General features: G+C 34.2%; 1 protein-coding gene across 1 annotated transcript in view; it reads right to left on the bottom strand.

Moving 5' to 3' along the window:
• Nucleotides 1–391: 391 nt before the first annotated feature.
• CAPZA2 (capping actin protein of muscle Z-line subunit alpha 2) overlaps nucleotides 392–19,443 on the bottom strand; it is a 59,183-nt gene continuing 40,131 nt past the window's right edge. Inside the window, exons 5-10 of the mRNA XM_024555769.4 lie at nucleotides 15,619–15,825; nucleotides 14,057–14,136; nucleotides 9,237–9,315; nucleotides 6,611–6,682; nucleotides 2,059–2,121; nucleotides 392–1,375 (exon numbers count right to left, since the gene is read on the bottom strand). Of these exons, the coding sequence (XP_024411537.1) occupies nucleotides 1,235–1,375; nucleotides 2,059–2,121; nucleotides 6,611–6,682; nucleotides 9,237–9,315; nucleotides 14,057–14,136; nucleotides 15,619–15,825 (642 nt within the window). The 3' untranslated portion in view covers nucleotides 392–1,234. The remainder of the gene's footprint in view (nucleotides 1,376–2,058; nucleotides 2,122–6,610; nucleotides 6,683–9,236; nucleotides 9,316–14,056; nucleotides 14,137–15,618; nucleotides 15,826–19,443) is intronic.

Genomic DNA, 19,443 nt, shown 5'->3' with positions numbered 1-19,443 from the left:
CAAGCTAATGAAATATTTTATTGTACATAATAAAAGTGGTGCTTTTAAAAAAACATATGCAGGTCCAGACATCTGCAGGAGTACGTGAGGAGAGAATTCCACTGGAGTATAATGAGCAATATTCATCTGATGAAACTATAACCCACCCCATTTCCTGTAGTAAGTACTAACATTCAAAACAGGCTGAAATTCCTGTAGCATCAGTAAATGTATTTTTAAAAATATTGCAAACATGCATACGATGCCCAGAAAGATGGAAAAAATTGAGACTGTAACTGCACATTTATGTGCTCCCAGCTTTTCTAACTTATAACCAGTTAAGAATCACAATATTTAAAGAAAGTATTTTAAAATAATGTATGAGTCACTGGTAAGTGGTTTTCTACTCAAGTAAATATGAAAATTTTCATTTTAATGTCACACTGAATTTCAGTACTTTTCAATCCAGGAAAAAAGAATCAACTGAGACAGTCATGAGTTCAGGATTATATATATTACAATCTGCCTTGTTATAATACATTTGTGGCTTTATGATAAAAATAACTCAGGGACATATGGAATTCAAGCTAATTTGCGTAACTGTCACAAGAAAAAAGCATTAAAAGCGTTTCTCAAATGTTTTTTCATTTAATTCCAGAATGTCAAAACTGCATTAGACCTTGGCATTGTTTAAAAAAGTTTAGTTAAACACTTAAGCTAGCTAAATAACCTTCTTGAAAACTCTAAACACAATTGATATACAAAATGCTTTCCCTCAAGGGTTCAGAAAAAGGTAGATAATTTCTTTAGCAGCATATATGGCTAAATCCATCAACTACCTTAAATGAGAATGTCCATTATTGACCCTATTAAAAAGAATTGGACAAATATCAAAAATTACACACTTCATAAACCAAAAGACAACAATTTTAAGGGTTATGGTAAGGAAAATATTTCTGAAACACTTCAAAAACTTTTAACGTTAAACTAGAGGAATCATCTCTTCATTATTAAGAAAGGCATAACAGAAAGTGAAAGACATTTAAACTAAAATGATTTTCAATCCTCTCTGAACAAAAGAAATGAAATATAATTGTTGATTAGCTAAGCTTTGTGTTCTAACCAAACTAATTACAGTGATTTTTAAATGGCAACAGCCCATCTGACTGGGTAGCTTGACAGTTCTGAATACACTTGCAACGATTTTTTAAAAAATGCAAAGACACTAAAATGATCCGATCATGCAATGTTCATCTTATGCGTTCTGCATCTCCTTGCCAATCTTGTAGCTAAGAATCTTGTTCCAATCAATCTTAGTGCGTGTAACTGGCAACTGTCGACGTAAGGCTTTGAACGTAGTGTCCGACATTGTCTGATAATTTTCACTGATGGCAGTCTATGAAAAACAGTAGTTAAAAGTTTAAAGAAATAAAAGAACACCAATTTCTAAAACACATAGATGATTTAGGAAAAACGTATATTTAAGCAGCCTGTTCCATTGCTTTTAAAAGTCAAATAAAAACCTAAATATGGTTTTAGAAGTTATTTAAAAGCAGCTAAAAGAAAAAACTTATAATCATTTTGAATAAATTCAAGAAAATGAAATTGTAAATAAGAGTTAACATGCATGCACCCTCATTTTGGATATATTATTATTCACTCAGAACAATTTCATAAATTACTGTTTGTAAGGAGTGAAAATTGTTCAATCCGCAAATTAAAAGCTTATGTTCAGAAGTCTAGTTTAGAAGCTGATAGATAATATAAAAAGCAGAGTACAAAATAAAATATTATCTAAACAGACTACATATAATCCAAATGCTTTGGGAAATACCTATATTAAAATTTCTGATCAGAAACAAAATAGCCATTTAAGACTTTGGCATATTTTGTCCTACACTCTGAGTTTTGTCTATATGTTCCCAAGTTTGCCCTTGAACTAAAAACAAACAAGTCCAAACACATACCCACTACATCTCATTATAGTGAAACAATGCAAAAAATCCAGGTTTATGACTAGAATGAAAATTTCAGTGTCATTATTTATAAGCATATATAAAAGAATTTTAAAAATCATACCTGATATTCATTTTCTGCAGTTTCTACAATCTTTATAAATTCTTTTGCTGTTTGCACCTCATTCTGAATAAAAAACAAAATAAACCAATAAAATATTAATTTAAAACTATACCACTATTATTTTTAAATAGGTATGCCAATATATGTATGGTTAATAATTTGTGTAATTTAATATACAACAGATGTAAATTATAATAAATAAAGGGAAAATACTGTAAGAGAAATATTCTAAGTCCAAGGGGATCTAGACAAAAATATTTTAAGTCTATAAAATGAGGCTGGTCTCAGTGTTTCACTGGTTAATGAAAGGAAAATTTTAATAATACACAGTGCTGAAAAATGCAATTATAACACTGGACAAATATTCTAATAGGCAATCTTTATAGGTTAGAATTTAGTCATAGATTCATAATTAATGACTATATCTGAACACTGCCATAATAATATATTATAAAATATTACCAATTAGGAAAAGCATATTTTAAAGTTTAAGGTGAATTTACTGCAGTGTTTAAATATTTTCTGAAAATTAAAAAAAAGTCTTCTAATATATGGGTTTTCTTTTGCTAACAGTAAATTTAATGGGAAACTAAACTTTTGTAATATCAGACGGTGGTAATATAAAATTCTCAAGTACTATTTTATGTATTATTATTTGTAGTTGACCCTTTAACATGGGTTTGATATTGTGTGGATATACTTACATTTGGATTTTTTTCAATAAATACAAACAATACTGTGGATGTATTTTCTCTTCTTTATGATTTTAATGTTTTCTCTAGTTTATTATAAAATACAGTATGTAATAAATATAACATAAAAAATATGTGTTAATTATTTATGTTATTGGTAAGGCTTCTGGTCCAGAGCAGCTATTAGTAGTTAAGTTTTGGGGGAGTGAAAAGTTACATGCAAACTTCAACTGTGAAGAAGTTCGGTACCCCTAATCTCCACATTGTTTAAGAGTCAACTATATATTGGGTTGACCAAAAAGTTCATTTGGTTTTTTCCGTAAGATGGCTCTAGTACACTTAGATGTCTTTAACTTCATTCGAAACAATTTTGTTAGATTGTATTGTGACTGCTGTCATATCAGCATGCATTTTTTAAAAAATATCAAAATTGGTGAATATTTGGGTTGCCATTTTAACATTGAAAATGGAAATATACAACATTTTTGGCATATCATGCTTTATTATTTCAAGAAAGGTAAAAACACAACTGAAATGCAAAAAAGATTTGTGCAGTATATGGAGAAGGTGCTGTGACTGATCAAATGTGTCAAAAGTGGTCTGTAAAGTTTCATGCTGGAGATTTCTCACTGGACGATGCTCCACAGCCAGGTAGACCAGTTGAAGTTGATAGCGATCAAATTGAGACATTAATTGAGAACAATCAATGTTACACCATGTGGGAGGTAGCCAACATACTCAAAACATCCAAATCAATAAAGTTATTGGTGAAAGATGAAAGATGCGTCTTTTATTTCACGAAAATAACTAAACGGACATTTTGGCCAACCCAATATATTTACACATATATATTTACATATCTATAATGGGTGCATTTTTCTCTGTCCAAAAACAATAAAACAACTGATAAAGTGAAAACCACATTCCTAAAAAACTCAGCACAAATTGACACATTAGTTTACTATAATAACTACCTCTCACAACTCCAGTTTAGAAAAATGTCTCTTAGGAAGAATCTCTGCCCAATGTCAAGCTCCCCAAAGAGGATAATAACCAAGTATCCTGTTAAGCAAATAATATTGCATGTACTATACTGAATACAATGTCTCATAGTAAAACAGACATTTGTAAGTTGCTTTTACTGGCAAATTTTGCAAGAAGAGTAAGTACCACTTAGCAAAAAAAGCTGAAATCACCTAAGTACTAATGAAAACTTAGAAAAAAACCCAGCTTTCTTCTTTTCTCAGTTAGCATTTGGCTTAACACATTCAGGTATGTTTCTTAATGTTAAATGCTTTCTTAAATTAAAAATGAAATTTTCTTTAGTATTTGTAAAACAGCTAATTTCGTGTATCAGCAGTTGACATTTAAATTATACTGAACGGTACTTTCAGGTACACAACACAAATGTTCACGGGAAAATGTCATGTTATTGTTATATTAACATCCTTGAGGCAAAGCAATTCTACCACGAAATAGCTACACGTGCAATGCAAAAAATGTGTGACAAACTGCAGGGAAATAAAACTAAGTTAAAAGTTTCTTGAATTTGGAAACTGAACTTTAGAAAAACTTCATTAAATCAATCTCAAGAGGGTAAAAAAAGCAAACAATACAAACATAAGGGGTAAATAGAGGATCAGAGATGTAAATTTAAGAGCTAAAGGTATAAAATTCTTAGAAAACACTCAAGGTAAATCTTCATGACTGTGGGTTAGGCAAAGGCTTCTATTAATATATCAAGAATGTAAATAACAAAAGAAAAAAAACAAATGACTACATCAAAACTGAAATCTTTTGTTGTGCAAATGATACTAAGCAAGAAAGTAAAAAGACATATAGAGTGGGAGATAGTATTTGCAAATCATTTTTCTGATGCAGGATTTGTACCCAAAATATATAAGCAACAACCACAACTCAACAATAAAAGCACAAATTATCAATCAAGAAATATGCAAAGGATCTCAATAGAAATTATCAATACATGAGTGACCCACAAATACATAAGAAGGTGATAATTATCATTATCTGTCAGGAATATGTAAATAAAAACCACAATGAGATACCATTTCATACCAACTAGGATGGCTATAACCAAAGACAGACATAAATTTTGGTGAGGATGTGGAAAACTAGAACCCTCGTTTACAACTGATGGCAATGTAAAATGGTGCAGCTGAAACAGGGTGCAGCCAAGAGGAGGGCCCCAAATAGGGATTTATAATGGGGGTCCAGAACTCAAGGTGTCCAGGAAATATTAGAAAAATGTATATAGGATGTCCTTACCACCCCCCCAAGCTTGAGCTGGGGGAAGGGACAAATGGAGCAGGGCCAATGAGAGCTGTTTTGTATAGCAACAGCTGTGCAGCTAACCTCTTCCATGGTCATTTAACATATCTGTAACCTTTAACTGGTTTCATAGACATGTTAAATACCTGTGGCCAGGGGGTGGGAGTGACTTGTGCCCAAGATGTAACTGGGAAGCAACTCCCCCTGATTACAGCGCCTGCGTGAGAGCTTGGAGAAGATTGGCTCCATGCCATGGGGCCACACCTGCTCAGACTTACTATGGCAGCCCAGTAAAGCTGGAAGAATATGAGAATGCTGGCAGGTGTAACTGATTGTAGGAGGAGTCGGAAACGGGGCTGCAGAGGAAGACTGGCGCTGGGATTTAAACCCAGGCGCAGCAGCGGCAGCCACTGAGAGAGAGGACCACGCGGTTTTGGAGGAGAAGAGAAGGGAGAGAGGACCATGCTTTGGCAGAGTGGGGACCCCGTGGTGGCAACACAGCTGATGGTGCCGGGAGCCTGAATCACAGATTTCTACTTCTTTTCCTGAGATATGGTAGCCCAGACTGGACAGAGGGAGAAGGAAGGACTGTGTGCATCTGTGGGTATTCTAAAGGACTTCAGTATTGTAATGAAGACATTAAGTCTGTATAACTTTTAAATAAATAATTTCTTTCCTTTTCACCAGTCTCTGGCATTGAGATGTCTTTCCTCTGGTGGTGGGCAAGGTGAACCTAGTAGGTAGGGGGGACCCCCAGAAAGAAAGGGAAAGTCCTTTCGGTAATAGTAAATCGTTCATCCCCCCAGGTCTGTTCTGTAACACAGCCACTTTGGAAACAGTCTGGCAGTTTTTCAAAAGGTTAAATGTAGAACTACCACGTGACCCCGTAATTCCACTGCCACATATATACGAGGGAGAAATTACAACAAATGCCTGCACAAAAAATAGTACATGAAGGTTCATAGCAACAAAAAGTAAAAAATAACACAAATGTTCAGCAGCTAATAAATGGCTAATTTAAAATGTGGTGTATGGAATATTATTTGGCAATAAAAAAGTATGGAGTACTGATATGTGCTCCAACATGGATGAACCCTGAAAACATTAAACTAAGTGAAAATAGCCTGTCACAAGAGACCATGTATTGTAGAGTTCTGTATGAAAGGCCAAGAATAGGCAAATCCACAGTCAGAAAATCAATTTGTGGTTGCCCAGGCCTGAGAGTGGTTTGGGGAGTGGAAATTGGGAACAACTGTTAATGGGTACTGGATTTCTAGAGGACAAAAATGCTCTAAATTAGACTATGTTGATTGCTGTACAATCCTCTTAATATACTAAAAAAACACTGCATTTTACACTTTAATTGGGTGAATTGAATAGTATGTGAGTTCTATCTCAATAGAACTGTTAAAAAAGGCTAGGTATCAATTTCCATTACTTACCCATCTTTAATCTATTTGAAAACACTTAATCTAAAGCAGAAATATTACTTAAAATGTTACTTCCAAAACTGTTCTGGTATTATAGAAGTATTGGGTTGTTTAAATTTTATTTTATAATTGATTACTTACAGACACTGTTAGGGAATCTTGTATATCTTTATGACTCACTAGTTGAACATTACCATCTTCATAATAATGAACCTATTAAAAAAGAAATTACAGAAACCTTATTATAGGCAAGAACCATCAAGATCCACATGGCTTCAACAAAAACATCAATTGTAGATGATTATCAATTTCAGCTCTAACCTAGACTTCTTTGATAAGCTCCTGACTTTTCAAACCTCAGCAAGACTTCCTGCCCTCAGTCTAGTGAGAAGACTAGATAGCAGTTCCGGCAATTACTCAGGCAAGCCCTCCACTGACCCAACTGATGGACATTTTTATCTCAGATATTCTACTAGTACCTAAACTCAAGATTTCCAAAATTGAGCTCACAATACTCCCTCCTAAACACTGCTCCTCTTTTGTATACTTCTACCAACCATGCAACTTCTCAAATTCAAAGACATGAATTCATTCACTAAACATTAATGGAGTGATTATTACATATGCCTCCTATTAATAAGTTCTAGGGACACACAGCATCTATCTATCTATCTATCTATCTATCTATCTGGAGTGGCTATACTTTATTTTAAAGATTTTATTTATTTACTTTTAGAGAGAGGGAAAGGGAGGGAGAAAGAGAAGGAGAGGTATCAATGTGTGGTTGCCTCTTGCGTGGCCCTTACTGGGGACCTGGCCCACAACCAAGGCATGTGCCCTGACTGGGAATCGAACCAGTGACCCTTTGGTTCACAGGCTGGTGCTCAATCCACTGAGCCATGACCAGCCAGGGGAGGATACATAGCTTCAAAAAGGATAGTTCCCAAACTCGTATTTCAATACAACATAAAAAAATGTACACAGTACATTAGTAATACTCCACACTCTATCTAAGCATTAAAAAAGGACTTCAGAGAAGAGGCAACACTGCACTCAGACTTAGCAACATGACTGACTAACCAGGGAAGATAAGGAAACTGAACGTAAGAGAACAGCATACTTTAGGAAGCCTTGGAGATACTAGTGGATGGAATGTGTGAGGTCAGGGAGGGAGAAGAGTGGCTGGACAAATGTATATAGGTAGGGAACAAATTAACTTTGGGTTTGAATGCCACTTAAATATGCCTGGACTATATAGTAGATGAGAGTATATTGCTAAAATGGTAGCAAACAGGTAAGTAACATCCAGATTTAAATTTAAAAAACCATCTTTCTTGATGGCAGTGTGGAAAAAAATGGGTTAGGGAATGGCAAAAGGTCCAGCAATTCAAACAAAATAAAGTAACAATTATATGCCAGGCATGATGCTAAGTGCTGAAGACAGAACTGTGAACCAGACAATCCTGGCTCTCAATAAGCTCTGGTCCAACTGGGGCATCATTTGACAAATTATTCAGCTAAGAGCTGCTGAGGCCTAACTGAAGGGAAGAATGACAACAAAAATGGCTACCACTCAGTAAGCACTTGATGTCTGCCTCTATTGTAACCATTTTATCCATATAAACTAATCTTTAAAAAATCACATGAGATTTTTTTTTAAGTTAATGAGGAAACAAAAAGCTTAAATGACTTTCTAGTATCATACAACTAATAACTGGCAGAGCTGGGATTCAAACTCAGGCAGTCTGATTTCAAAATACATGCTCTTCATTTCATTTCTCTAGCCCCTGAGGCAGGGGTGTCAAACTCATTTTCACCGGGGGCCACATCAGCCTCTCAGTTGCCTTCAAAGGCCTAAGGGCCAAATGTAATTTTAGGACTGTATAAATGTAATTATTTGACTAGGGGCAAGGAGCGCGGTGCTACTGCTGGGCAGAAACAAGGTGCCAGGCCCGATAAAACAAGGCGGAGGGCCAGATTCGGTCTGTGAGCCTTGTGTTTGCTACCTGTGCCCTTAGGGATGGTCACCAAGACATGAAAGTATTAGGATGTAAGACTAGAAATTAGAAATGTATATTGGAGCTAGATGATAAAGCAGCAGCATCTAATTCATCTTTATTCCTTTATGGCTCTTGGCACAATACCCTTCATGACAGCTGATCAACAAATGTATTGAATAAATGTGTGAATCAAGATAGAAAAAGGTTAGTATTTTCCTTTAACTTATTTAGTAGTATCTATATTGAAATACTTGGTCTTAGTTATCAAATATTATTCTTTATAAACATTTGAACTTACATTAAAAGTCAAGAACTCAGTTCTAATGGGTTTCATATAAAAAGCCAAATATAAGTATAGAAAATACTTATATATGTATTGTGTACATGTGTTAATATACACATAACATACTTATAGATCTAAACATGCATATATTAATATCATACTTCACCCTATTCCACTCGAGATAACAGAAGATGCTTATATGAACAAATTATATAAAGAGCAGACCAAATAATAGCACCTAATTTTAGTTGTGTTTTTAGAATCTGTTGGCTGTCCTCGCAGATTTTTGATGAATATAGAGGATGAACTACATGGTTATTAAAAAGATGAAATCAGAACTACTTGTTTTTCCCATTACCTCAACATGAAGATCTGAAAAAAAGAAATGGTTATTATGTATCATGAAAATGTAAACTCATGAATCAGCTGTTTTTCTATTCAGAATCATTAAGAGATCAATAAACAAATTCTTTTTATTTCATACCTGAATTTTCAAAATGCCAACCACCTGAGCAGTTGAAGGAGTGATTGTAAACTTCCACTCTGACCTCCAACGCCCATTCCTTAAAAATAAAAACAGCAGCTATAAATAGGTAGGGAAAATAATTTGAATAAATCTTAAGTTCCAGATTTAAATTTAATGTTACAGTATGAGAGAATGTTGGGGATGGATGGTGGACATTCATTATACTGAAACACGTGATACTTTTGGAGAAAAAATTTAAGCTACTTCTTCAATTGACTCACTTATGTTTTAATTAAGAATAAAATGAATAAATGTTCACATTATCAGAGGCCTTTGCAAATACAGTCAACACAGTTTAACACCCACTGAGTAATACAAGTACCAAATAATTTTAAAAGATGTAATTACAATGACATTCTTAAGGAGGTTTTGAAGTTTGGAAAGAAAAGAGCTATAAAGAATTATAAGCATCAGATTCGGCCCCCACTCCCCTCCTCTTCCAATGTTGTTAGGTTTAAAGTTTTCACATAAGAGGCACATCTTCCTCCTACTTCTTGAAATGATTTTCAGTATACAAATTAATAGATATTCATTATGGTAGGAAATTGTGGTGTTACAAACAAGCAACAGGTATGTTAGTCATTCTGTCTCCCACAAAATGAACTGAATTTTATCCTTTTTTTCTTAATGGCCTTTTCATAGCAACTCCTTTACTTCTGAACTTTACTTATTCTCTGCATGCTAAAGGTATTTTGACATGCAAATCTGTAACTCTTAACTTTTTTTTGAACAGTATACATTCCTAAAATAATCACAGGGCTAATAGAGCACTATACTGGCTTTGGTATAAAATTATTTATGCGTTCTTTTCAATATTCTTGCAGTCTAACTAATCGTGAAAATCTGTAGAATGACGATATTCTCATACCCAAAGTTAACACTGACATTTGAAAAGTGCTATTATTAGAACAATGTATATGTTGCACAAAATAAAAGAGAATTGTGTAACATATCTTGACTTTTAGTGACTCATCCAAAATTATCCACAGTAGCTCATATGGAACCTAGGTCTCTTCATTTTATTTCATGATTCCAAAAGAAGTTATTCCTCTTATCTGGGTATTAGTATCAAGCACTTGTGAGTTATAGGAATATACCTTTCTGATTTATTATGACAATATGCATATATCACTAATCATGAAAACATGGAAAGGAATAAATTCCAAATCAAACAATGGAACCAATCTGAGAACTATTTCATTTTTTTAATTAATTTTTTAATTTATTCATTTATTATCCTTATCTGAGGACATGCTTATTGATTTTAGAGAGAGGGGGAAGGAGAAAGAGAGGAAGAGAAACATCAGTGGGTTGCCTCTTGCACATGCCCCCACGAGGGATTGAACCACAACCTAAACAAGTGCCCTGACTGGAATAGAACCCACAACCTTTTGGTTTACAAGATGGCGCTCCAACCAACTGAGCCACACTGGCCAAGACTGAGAACTATTTCAAAGGACATCCCAGAAGACAGTATTATATAGCAATAATAGTAAATGATGCCGAGCAGATAGTACCCTTTCATCAATAGTGTAAGCAGTCAACATGTCCTAGCCTTTCATTATATTCTTTCCTTCCCTTCAATTAACGCTGTAATTACGAATGTCTTCATTCAAAAAACCTTTATTAAGTCTCCAATACTGCTAGACATTAGGGAAACAGTAGAGACCAAGAAAAGACTGTCCCTAGTGAAATCTACAGAACATCCATGACTAGTTTTTTCTGATTTTTGTTCTCTCTCTACTTTTGGTGAATTAAAGTGCATTTCTATGTACCAAAATATTTAGATTTTATTGTTTTACTGAGATCACTGTGATATGTATGCTTAGCACTTTAGAATATCATAATTTTTCTCTTTTCCAAAAGCTGGAAATCATTTTTAACTTCAATGATATAATATTCATAGTGGTAGTTCAGGAAAAAAATATTCAGATATGCAAAGTGAAATAATGAGAACAGAAAACTCAACAATAAACATTATATCTTCATTTTATATATGCTAAAGCTCAAATAAATACTTAAAAAATCAATTACTGTATTTTGCTGTGCATAATGCACAATTTTCGCCCAAATTTTAAAATAAGGATGCTCAGTATACATGGGTAGAAATCTATATTTATATAAATGTTTTTAATTCTTTTATTTATGCTTATGCACTAAAAGCATAACTCTAGGAAGCAATAATGATATTCATATGCAAAATAATACCCTAGAACACAATAATCGGTTTTGTCTCTAAATACAAATAAATAAAAAGTTGAATTAAAAAATTAAAACTTAAGATTTTTTCCTGAAAGTTTGGGCCAAAAACATGAGTGCGCATTATACAAAGTAGTGCATTACACATGGCAAAATACTGTAGTCAATTTACTATAATATCTCCAGTACACTTTAAGATAAAACTTAGTAACAAGAATTTTTCCCTTAAGTAGTTTGATTTCAACAAGATTGATTTTATTATACATATCCGGGCACAAAAAACATAACTAATAATGATTTTGTACAAATTTATTTCTTTAGGATACTGGTAGATTAATGGTACAAGTTTTTAAGCCTAAAATGGAGAAACCACCTTTACATTAAGTCAACAAAAGTAATTTTGTACACCAGAATCTTTAAGTGACTGCAGCTTGTCACTATTAACAACTATGTTTACATATGAAATTGATTTTCCCTCAGTGATAATGGATCTGCATTCTTCCAAACGTTCCTGTTTAACCTTGTAACCTTGCATTTATTTCTGAGATGGTTAAGTAATGGAGCAAGCTTGGGCCACAGACCAAAGTGGTCTACAGGGGTTACTGATACCTCAGGAGCACTACCAACCAACCTGGCTAACAAGTCAAAGACTAATATACTTAAAAGCTAAATATTATGCCCATACTTACTCTGATAATGATAGCATGTATTAACTAAAAAGAGGTATATAAAGGTAAGGATTTCATTTAATTCTGAACTTATAAAGTCCTGGAGAGCCTCAGAATTTTCTAAGAGAAGATACCTCAGAAATACTCCTGTCTAAAAATAAAAAGGCCTAATAACTTGTTAGAGATCAAAGATTAACAGGGCAAGTCAGTGCTCTGGGAGACTAGACTTTTATAAGGAATAATCAACTGATTTGTATATACCTTGTAAGGCATGATTGTAACATGCCTCATTGCATAATAAAATGTCATTACTCCCTCACATCGGCCAACCAGGCACAAGGCAATCCCCATGAAAATTATCTAATTCAGAGCCCCTAAAGTTCACAAAAAGAATCATAAATCTTCAGTCTATAATTACCTCTGTTCTCCTCCCCCATGTAAGTGTCATTCAGAAACAACCCTTCTCAGGATGAGCATATGGGCCTCCCACTGGTCTGCTTGCAGGCATACATGTTCCCTTAGGATGCTGCTTGCTAGTCTTTACACCCAACATTCTTCCCATGCTCATTTCATTGAGTGTCAATGGATTTACTGCTACCTTTAAATAAATAGGCTGATTATAGAGCAGATACTGTTCTTGTATCAAAAGTTCCCCCCACCCGCATCTTATTTTGTATGTGTTTCAAGTGTTCCCCTTGATATTTCCAGTATGCCAACTGGCACCATATATAGTTATTGAAATATTATTGATTATATTCCCTATGCTTTACTTACATCCCCATGACTACTTTGTAACTACAAATTTAATCCCTTCACCTCTCTCCCCCAGTCCCCCAACACCCCTCCATTCTGGCAACCACCAATCAGCTTTCTGTGTCTATGAGTCTGTTTCAATTTTGTATGTTCCATGTTTTTTTCTTTAGATTTCACAAATAAGTGAAATCGTATGGTACGAGGGGGGACCCAAACAAACCCCGGAGTTTATTTATAAAATATTATGTATTTATCCTTCTTTAAACTTCAGTCACCTTCAGAGTACTCTCCATTTGATGCAATACACCTATCGAGACTTTTTTCCCACTGCTCAGAACAGGTTTTGAACTCATCGATTTTGATGCCTTTTAGTGCCTCTGCTACTATTTGTTTCACCTCTTCCACACTGCCAAAATGGTTCCTACTGAGGACTTTTCCAACAGGGGAGACAAAATACAGTTGCTCAGAGCAAGAGCAAGTGAATAGGGAGAATGAGGCAAGGGGGTTATGCTGTTTTTCGTCAAAAACTGCTGAACACACAGCACAGCAAGGGCAGGTGCACTCATAAATCATCCATCATAAAATGGACAAATGTATTGAAAGTCTTAAAAAAAAAAACACCTCACTGAAGCCGAATATAGCCTTTCACAACCCCAGCTGGTACACTGATACAGATGGGTCCCTGTACAAGGGGCCTGCCCTCCAGAAGATAGCTCCTTTTTTTTGGCTGGGGGGAACCTCCTCATATTTGTCTTTCCCTAATAGCAGTGAGCATATTACCCTCTTGGCCCACCCATGCTGTCACAAATGGTAAGATTTCATTCTTGTTTTATGGCCAAGTAATGTTCCATTGTATATATGTACCACAACGTTTTTATCCACTCGTCTACTGATGAGCACTTGGGGGACTTCTATATCTTGGCTATTGTAAATAACTCTACAATGAACAAAGAGGTGCATATATTTTTTTTCAAATCAGTGTTTTGGATTTCTTCAGATGCCCAGAAGTGAAACCTCTGGGTCATATAAAGGCTGAAGTTTTATATTATGTTTAGATTGCTCTTAGTCGATCACACACAAACAAGGAATAGGGCAAGAATCTTTCATAAAAATATAAACCATGTCAAAAGTCCCCAATACACAAAAATTTTAACTTACCAAAAATTTTTTGCTTGGAACTGATGGCTTTCTATGCATGCAATAATGGTTTGCTGTCCATCTATTTTCTTACCATATACCTTGACAGCAAAGAAAACAAACATGAGAGTGAATTTAGGGCCACCGAAAGTCCAACTTTAAACATCCACAAAATACTGAAAATTATAAGCACTTTAGCAGGAACGTATAATACTCAAATATGTACACTTAATCACAGATTCTTAGTTGATCATAAAAGAACTTACAATAAAATACAATTTACTGAATAAAACTGACCGTACTCTAAAGTAGTCATAAACATTCTAGACATGCCATACTTCTCATTCCAAACACAAGTATCATGAGAAGTGTAAATATACAGACACCAATCTGCCTGTTTCCACACAAATAAAAACTGGACCTAGATTGTCATTATCTTTGTTTATTTCATAATCTTAGGAATTGCAATTTCTCTGGTCATTTAAAAAAGCATCTGGATAAAGTTAATTTACTTGTAAGTAAGAAAGGTTGTTAAGAAAATGCCTATGATGCTATGATGATGTTATTTTATCTCCTGCCTACTGCTTTAAAAGTAATGATTAAATTGTGCCTTTCAATCCCCCAGCAACAGATAAGGATACTCTAACTCAACCTAATCACCGTCATTTTTTGAGTTATTCTTCCAAAATAATCCTAATCAACAAGGTTATAATTCAAAGAACTTACAAGGTATTTTAGGTTATGCTGCTCTATTTCTCAAATAATTATTGAAAACTAGATACTTAAGAGTACCATATGAATTTTTGTCTTAACCAGGAAACTTCTGAGGAAAATAGAGTTCTGTTGGTAATATTAACAATTATGTTGGGACAGCATAAATGGTCACCTTAGGTTGGGGATGTAGGCAGAGGCCAGGTTCATAGGGCCTTGAAGGCTGTGTGCAGAAGCTTAGTTTCTATACTAAGTGCAATGGGGTATCGGTGAAGGATTTTAAGCAGGGGATTTTCAGGATCTGATTGGCATTTCAACGGATTACTCCGGCTATGGAGATCATAGAAGCACAGACAAACTGTGGGGGACTAAAAAGCCTATCAGAGTGCAAACAATCTTATGAAAGAAAAAAGAAAGCCCTTGTAGTTTCTAACATATTTCATCCCTAAAAAAATAGCTTAAACCTATAAAAGAAATAAGAAATTTTATTATAAAACACATGAGGACATGATTTCAAAGTTTTATTTGTTCTAAGGTTTTGTAATTTAATAAAAAGTTTCATCTAAATTTATTGAAATGAGTCATAAACATGAGATTAAAGGATCACATAATAATCATGCTCCTCAATATGAGAATTTCTACTTGAATTTAATTCAAGGTATAAAAATTTTCCATTTGGGGCTATCATAATATATTCACTATTTAGAATTTCTTGAAAAAATAGTAAACATTCTTAAAAATATTTACTGCAAGACAAAAAAGAATGGCAAGTTATAAAATGTCAGTTCTGCAAGTTACTGTGAATTTCATATCATAAAAACACTGTAGAATTTACATAAGGTAGAAGAAAAAGGTACACACTGATGACTTACAGTGCAGACCCCATTTGGGTAATGTTCTTTTACATAAGCTCGTAGGGCAGTTTCTACTGAAGTTCTCCATGATTCAATTGCGTTCTCTGCTTCATATGGTCTTGGATCAGTTGCTTCCTTTCTTAAGTGATCAAATTTGAAACAGATTCTGTTTTTTGGATCCAAAAACTTTCCATTTCCCACATCACCATGTTCTGTTATCAATACCTTCAATTGTTTTTGGAAAAAAGTATTTAAAATAGCATGTAAATACTGATATATATTAACATATATCCACTTAAACTTTCTACTTAAAACTAAAAAATAAGCCTACTTCAAACAATTGGTTCAACTTAAGGCATAACTACAATATTTCAAATGAGTAGACTACAGAGACAATGAGGCTACTCTCATTCAGTGCATTAGTGGATATGATCTAACCAGCTCCCAGGGGAAAAAATATCTCTAATACATTGTTGGAGTCAGTTTTCTTTTGAGAACCACAAGCAGCTTACTATTTCTGTTATTAGTATGCTGCTCCACAAAACCTAAGGAACTGTTAACCACCTTCAATGAGCACATTTACAGAAATGGTTTTAATCCAGCGAAACTCCTCTTCAGTGTGTCGTACACTGTTTCTGGGGCCACAACCTCACCACTGTGAAGTGCCTCCCTCCCATTTTTATAAGCTAATCATTAATAGTTATTTTCAATGACTTCCCAATTTATTGAAATGTAATTTATTCATTTAAATACATTTACATTACACATGCATAAATTCAACATTTTGTGTTTTCAAAATTTTATTTTTAAAATTACCCTTTTCTTTCCCTTTAACTCTCCCAATTTTTGACTTCTTATCTATGACAGAACTTCCCCACTCTGATGTAAATCACAAAAACAAAGCATGTATCCTTTTTAATTTCTTTCAGTCAATAATCCTACAAATATTCTTTAATACTTTTCTCCTGTTTATTTTTTTCTTGTTAATTTAAGGAGTGCTTTGTTTAAAGTATTTAATTCTACAGTTAAAATAGTTATTATTAGCAAAATATACATCTTTTATAGTTTCTGGGTTTCCAGTCTTATTTAAGATGGTCTCGTTGCTCCTATCTTGTACATGTTTTTATTTAAAATTTTTTTTAAATTAATTTTTTAGAGGGAGGAAGAGAGGTACAAAGAGAGGGAGAGAAACATTGATGTGTGAGAGAAACACTGATTGGTTGGCTGCCTCTCTCACACCCCACTGGGGTCCAGGCTTGCCACTTAGGTACATGCCTGGACGGGGAATCAAACCCTGCAAACTTTTGGTTCGTAGACTAATGCTCAACACACTGAGACACAACAGCCAGGGCTGTTTTTAAAATTTTGGTCGATTTTATAAATTTTTAATCCACCTGAAATTTATTTCTCTATATTGTATGAGACAGAGGTTCAACTTAACTTTTTCTTTATAGAAACCAGTTGTACCAGTATCTTTTATTAGCTATGGCCAGGTAGCTCAGGTGGTTAGAGCATCATCCTGATATGCCAAAGTGGCGGTTTTGACCTCTAGTCAGGGCACATACAAGAATTAATCAATGAATGCATAAATCAGTGGAACAACAGATCGATGTTTCTCTCTCTAAAAATTAACTAAAAAATATCTTTTATTATATGTCTGTTTAAATTATAAGCTTGTCATGCATAAAAATTTTCATGTTTTGGGGGACTAAATATGCTGCTCTGATTTGTCTACTCTATATAATACCACCCTTATTTAAGTATACAAGGTCTGTCCAGAAGGTATCCAGCCATGTAATATGAAAAATAGAGACGTTTATTGAAGACGATACAAGAAACAAAAACACTACATAGGACAATGATGCCTCAGTCCCCTTCTTAGTAGGCACCTTGGGACTAACACAGTTCTCCCAATCACCATTGGCTACCTCATTGCATTTTCCAGAATCTTATCGATGGTTTGAAATCTCTTTAATTTCAAAGGTGATTTTAGTTTTGGGAAAAGCCAGAAATTGCAAGGTGCCAAATCTGGGCTGAGTAACCTGGGTGATTTGATGTTTTGCCAAAAAACTCTGCAGGAGACATGATGCATGAACAGGAGCACTGTTGTGATGAAGCTGCCAATCACCAGGTGCCCATAGCTGTGGCCTTCTGAATCATCTGAATAGTTTCCATGGGGAATGTTCAAGCTTAATGCAAAATTTGATACGTATTTGTTGCTCTACTCACTCAGTCATTTTGAATGTGATGGCCCCACAATACACATGCTTATTCAATAGCACCTACTGCCCTCACTAAGTAGTACAGTGAAGTCATCATTGTTCATGCACACAGATTCAGTCCACTCTCCTTGGCTGCCAGGTTACATTGATGTTGCGCAAACCATTCTCATTATATCAACAATGGCTGGACTTTTGCCAGACAGACTTCATACATTGGTTGTAAAGGATCTTGTGCTATCTAGTAAGGCAATTCTCTTTTACTATTCTTACTATTCTTCTTATATTTTTTCTTGGTTTTTTTTAAAGCATTTATTTTTTCAGGTAAACCTTATAAAAATTCTGACCAATGGAAAAAAAAACTATCAGGGCTATAATCAAACTGCATTAAATTCACATTTTAACTTTTAAATAATTTAACTTTCTATCTTCAAATGAAATGTAGTGTGCCTTTCCACACCGTTCAGATTCCATTCTCTGTGTTTCAAGAAGACAACCATTTTTTCCATAAACCTATTTTTTTCTTGTTAAGATTATTCCTAGGTTAATGTGTAATTTCACCACTACTTAAAATGGAACTAGACCCCCTTCAACCATTTCTAGTTTCAAATATTTGCTATAATAGAAGAAAGCTAATGAGTTTTGAATACTTACCTTAAATTCAGCCATCTCAGGGAATTATTTTAAACCTAGCAGTTTCTGGATGTGTGGTTAATCTTACTAAAGTCTCTCAGTACTTTCAAATATATAAATCATATCACCTATGAGTTTTTCTTTTCTAAAGCTTTAAAAGTTCTCATTCTCTTGTCATATTTCCTACATCTCCATTTATTAGTAATTTCCTATTTTAACTAATATTATTTGTGTTTGCAGTTTATGATATTTACTCTAGGTTTTTGTTAAACAAACCTATTGTATTTAAAAGATATTTTTATATCCATATTTTACTTAAGAGTTTTTGTAATGAACTAGCTGCTGGATTTTTCAAATTCCTTTTCATTGTCTACTGATGTGTCATAAGGTTTTTCTCTTTGATTTGTTGGTCAATAAATAGTTGCTGGTTGATTTGATCAGTATGTGAACACAGTTCAGAAAGCAAAACTGTTGGCTTTGAGATTATAAATGTGATTGTTAAAAGAACTCCTGTAAGCACAAACTGTTCTTTATGTATGTGCAGTGACTCTAAGACAGCAGTTTGTTTTGGGAAGGATTTTAGTGCCTGTTTAGTACAAGTAAGAACTGGCTCTAGTATATAAAACATTTAAACTAAACTGTTACGTGTGATAATGCACTCTGCAAACATCAGTTCTGGGGGAAAAAATAGGCCCTCCAAGCAGGGTTATAAGTACATGTGGGAGTTGTAAACCCATGCAGACTCTAGAAATATGTGTCTTTCAAAGAGCTGGAAATTTCTGAATTAACAACACATAATCAGCGAGTGTGACAAAGAGTTAAAGTATACAAACTTTCACACAGTTTATGATGTAGTGAAGAGGTTTAAGATGCAGACCCAAAATTGCAAACTAAGGGCCAACAGGCTAAATTGGGACCATTGAGGAAAAAGAAGACCAATATATTGCCTTACATAGAACCACTCTTCCATTTCAGTAAATAAATTCTGTTT

The sequence above is a fragment of the Desmodus rotundus genome, chromosome 6 (genome assembly GCF_022682495.2).
Source record: "Desmodus rotundus isolate HL8 chromosome 6, HLdesRot8A.1, whole genome shotgun sequence".
In the NCBI taxonomy this organism is placed as follows: Eukaryota; Metazoa; Chordata; class Mammalia; order Chiroptera; family Phyllostomidae; genus Desmodus; species Desmodus rotundus.
Note: the sequence above shows the minus strand (reverse complement) of the source record. Positions and strands in the feature narration are given on the sequence as shown.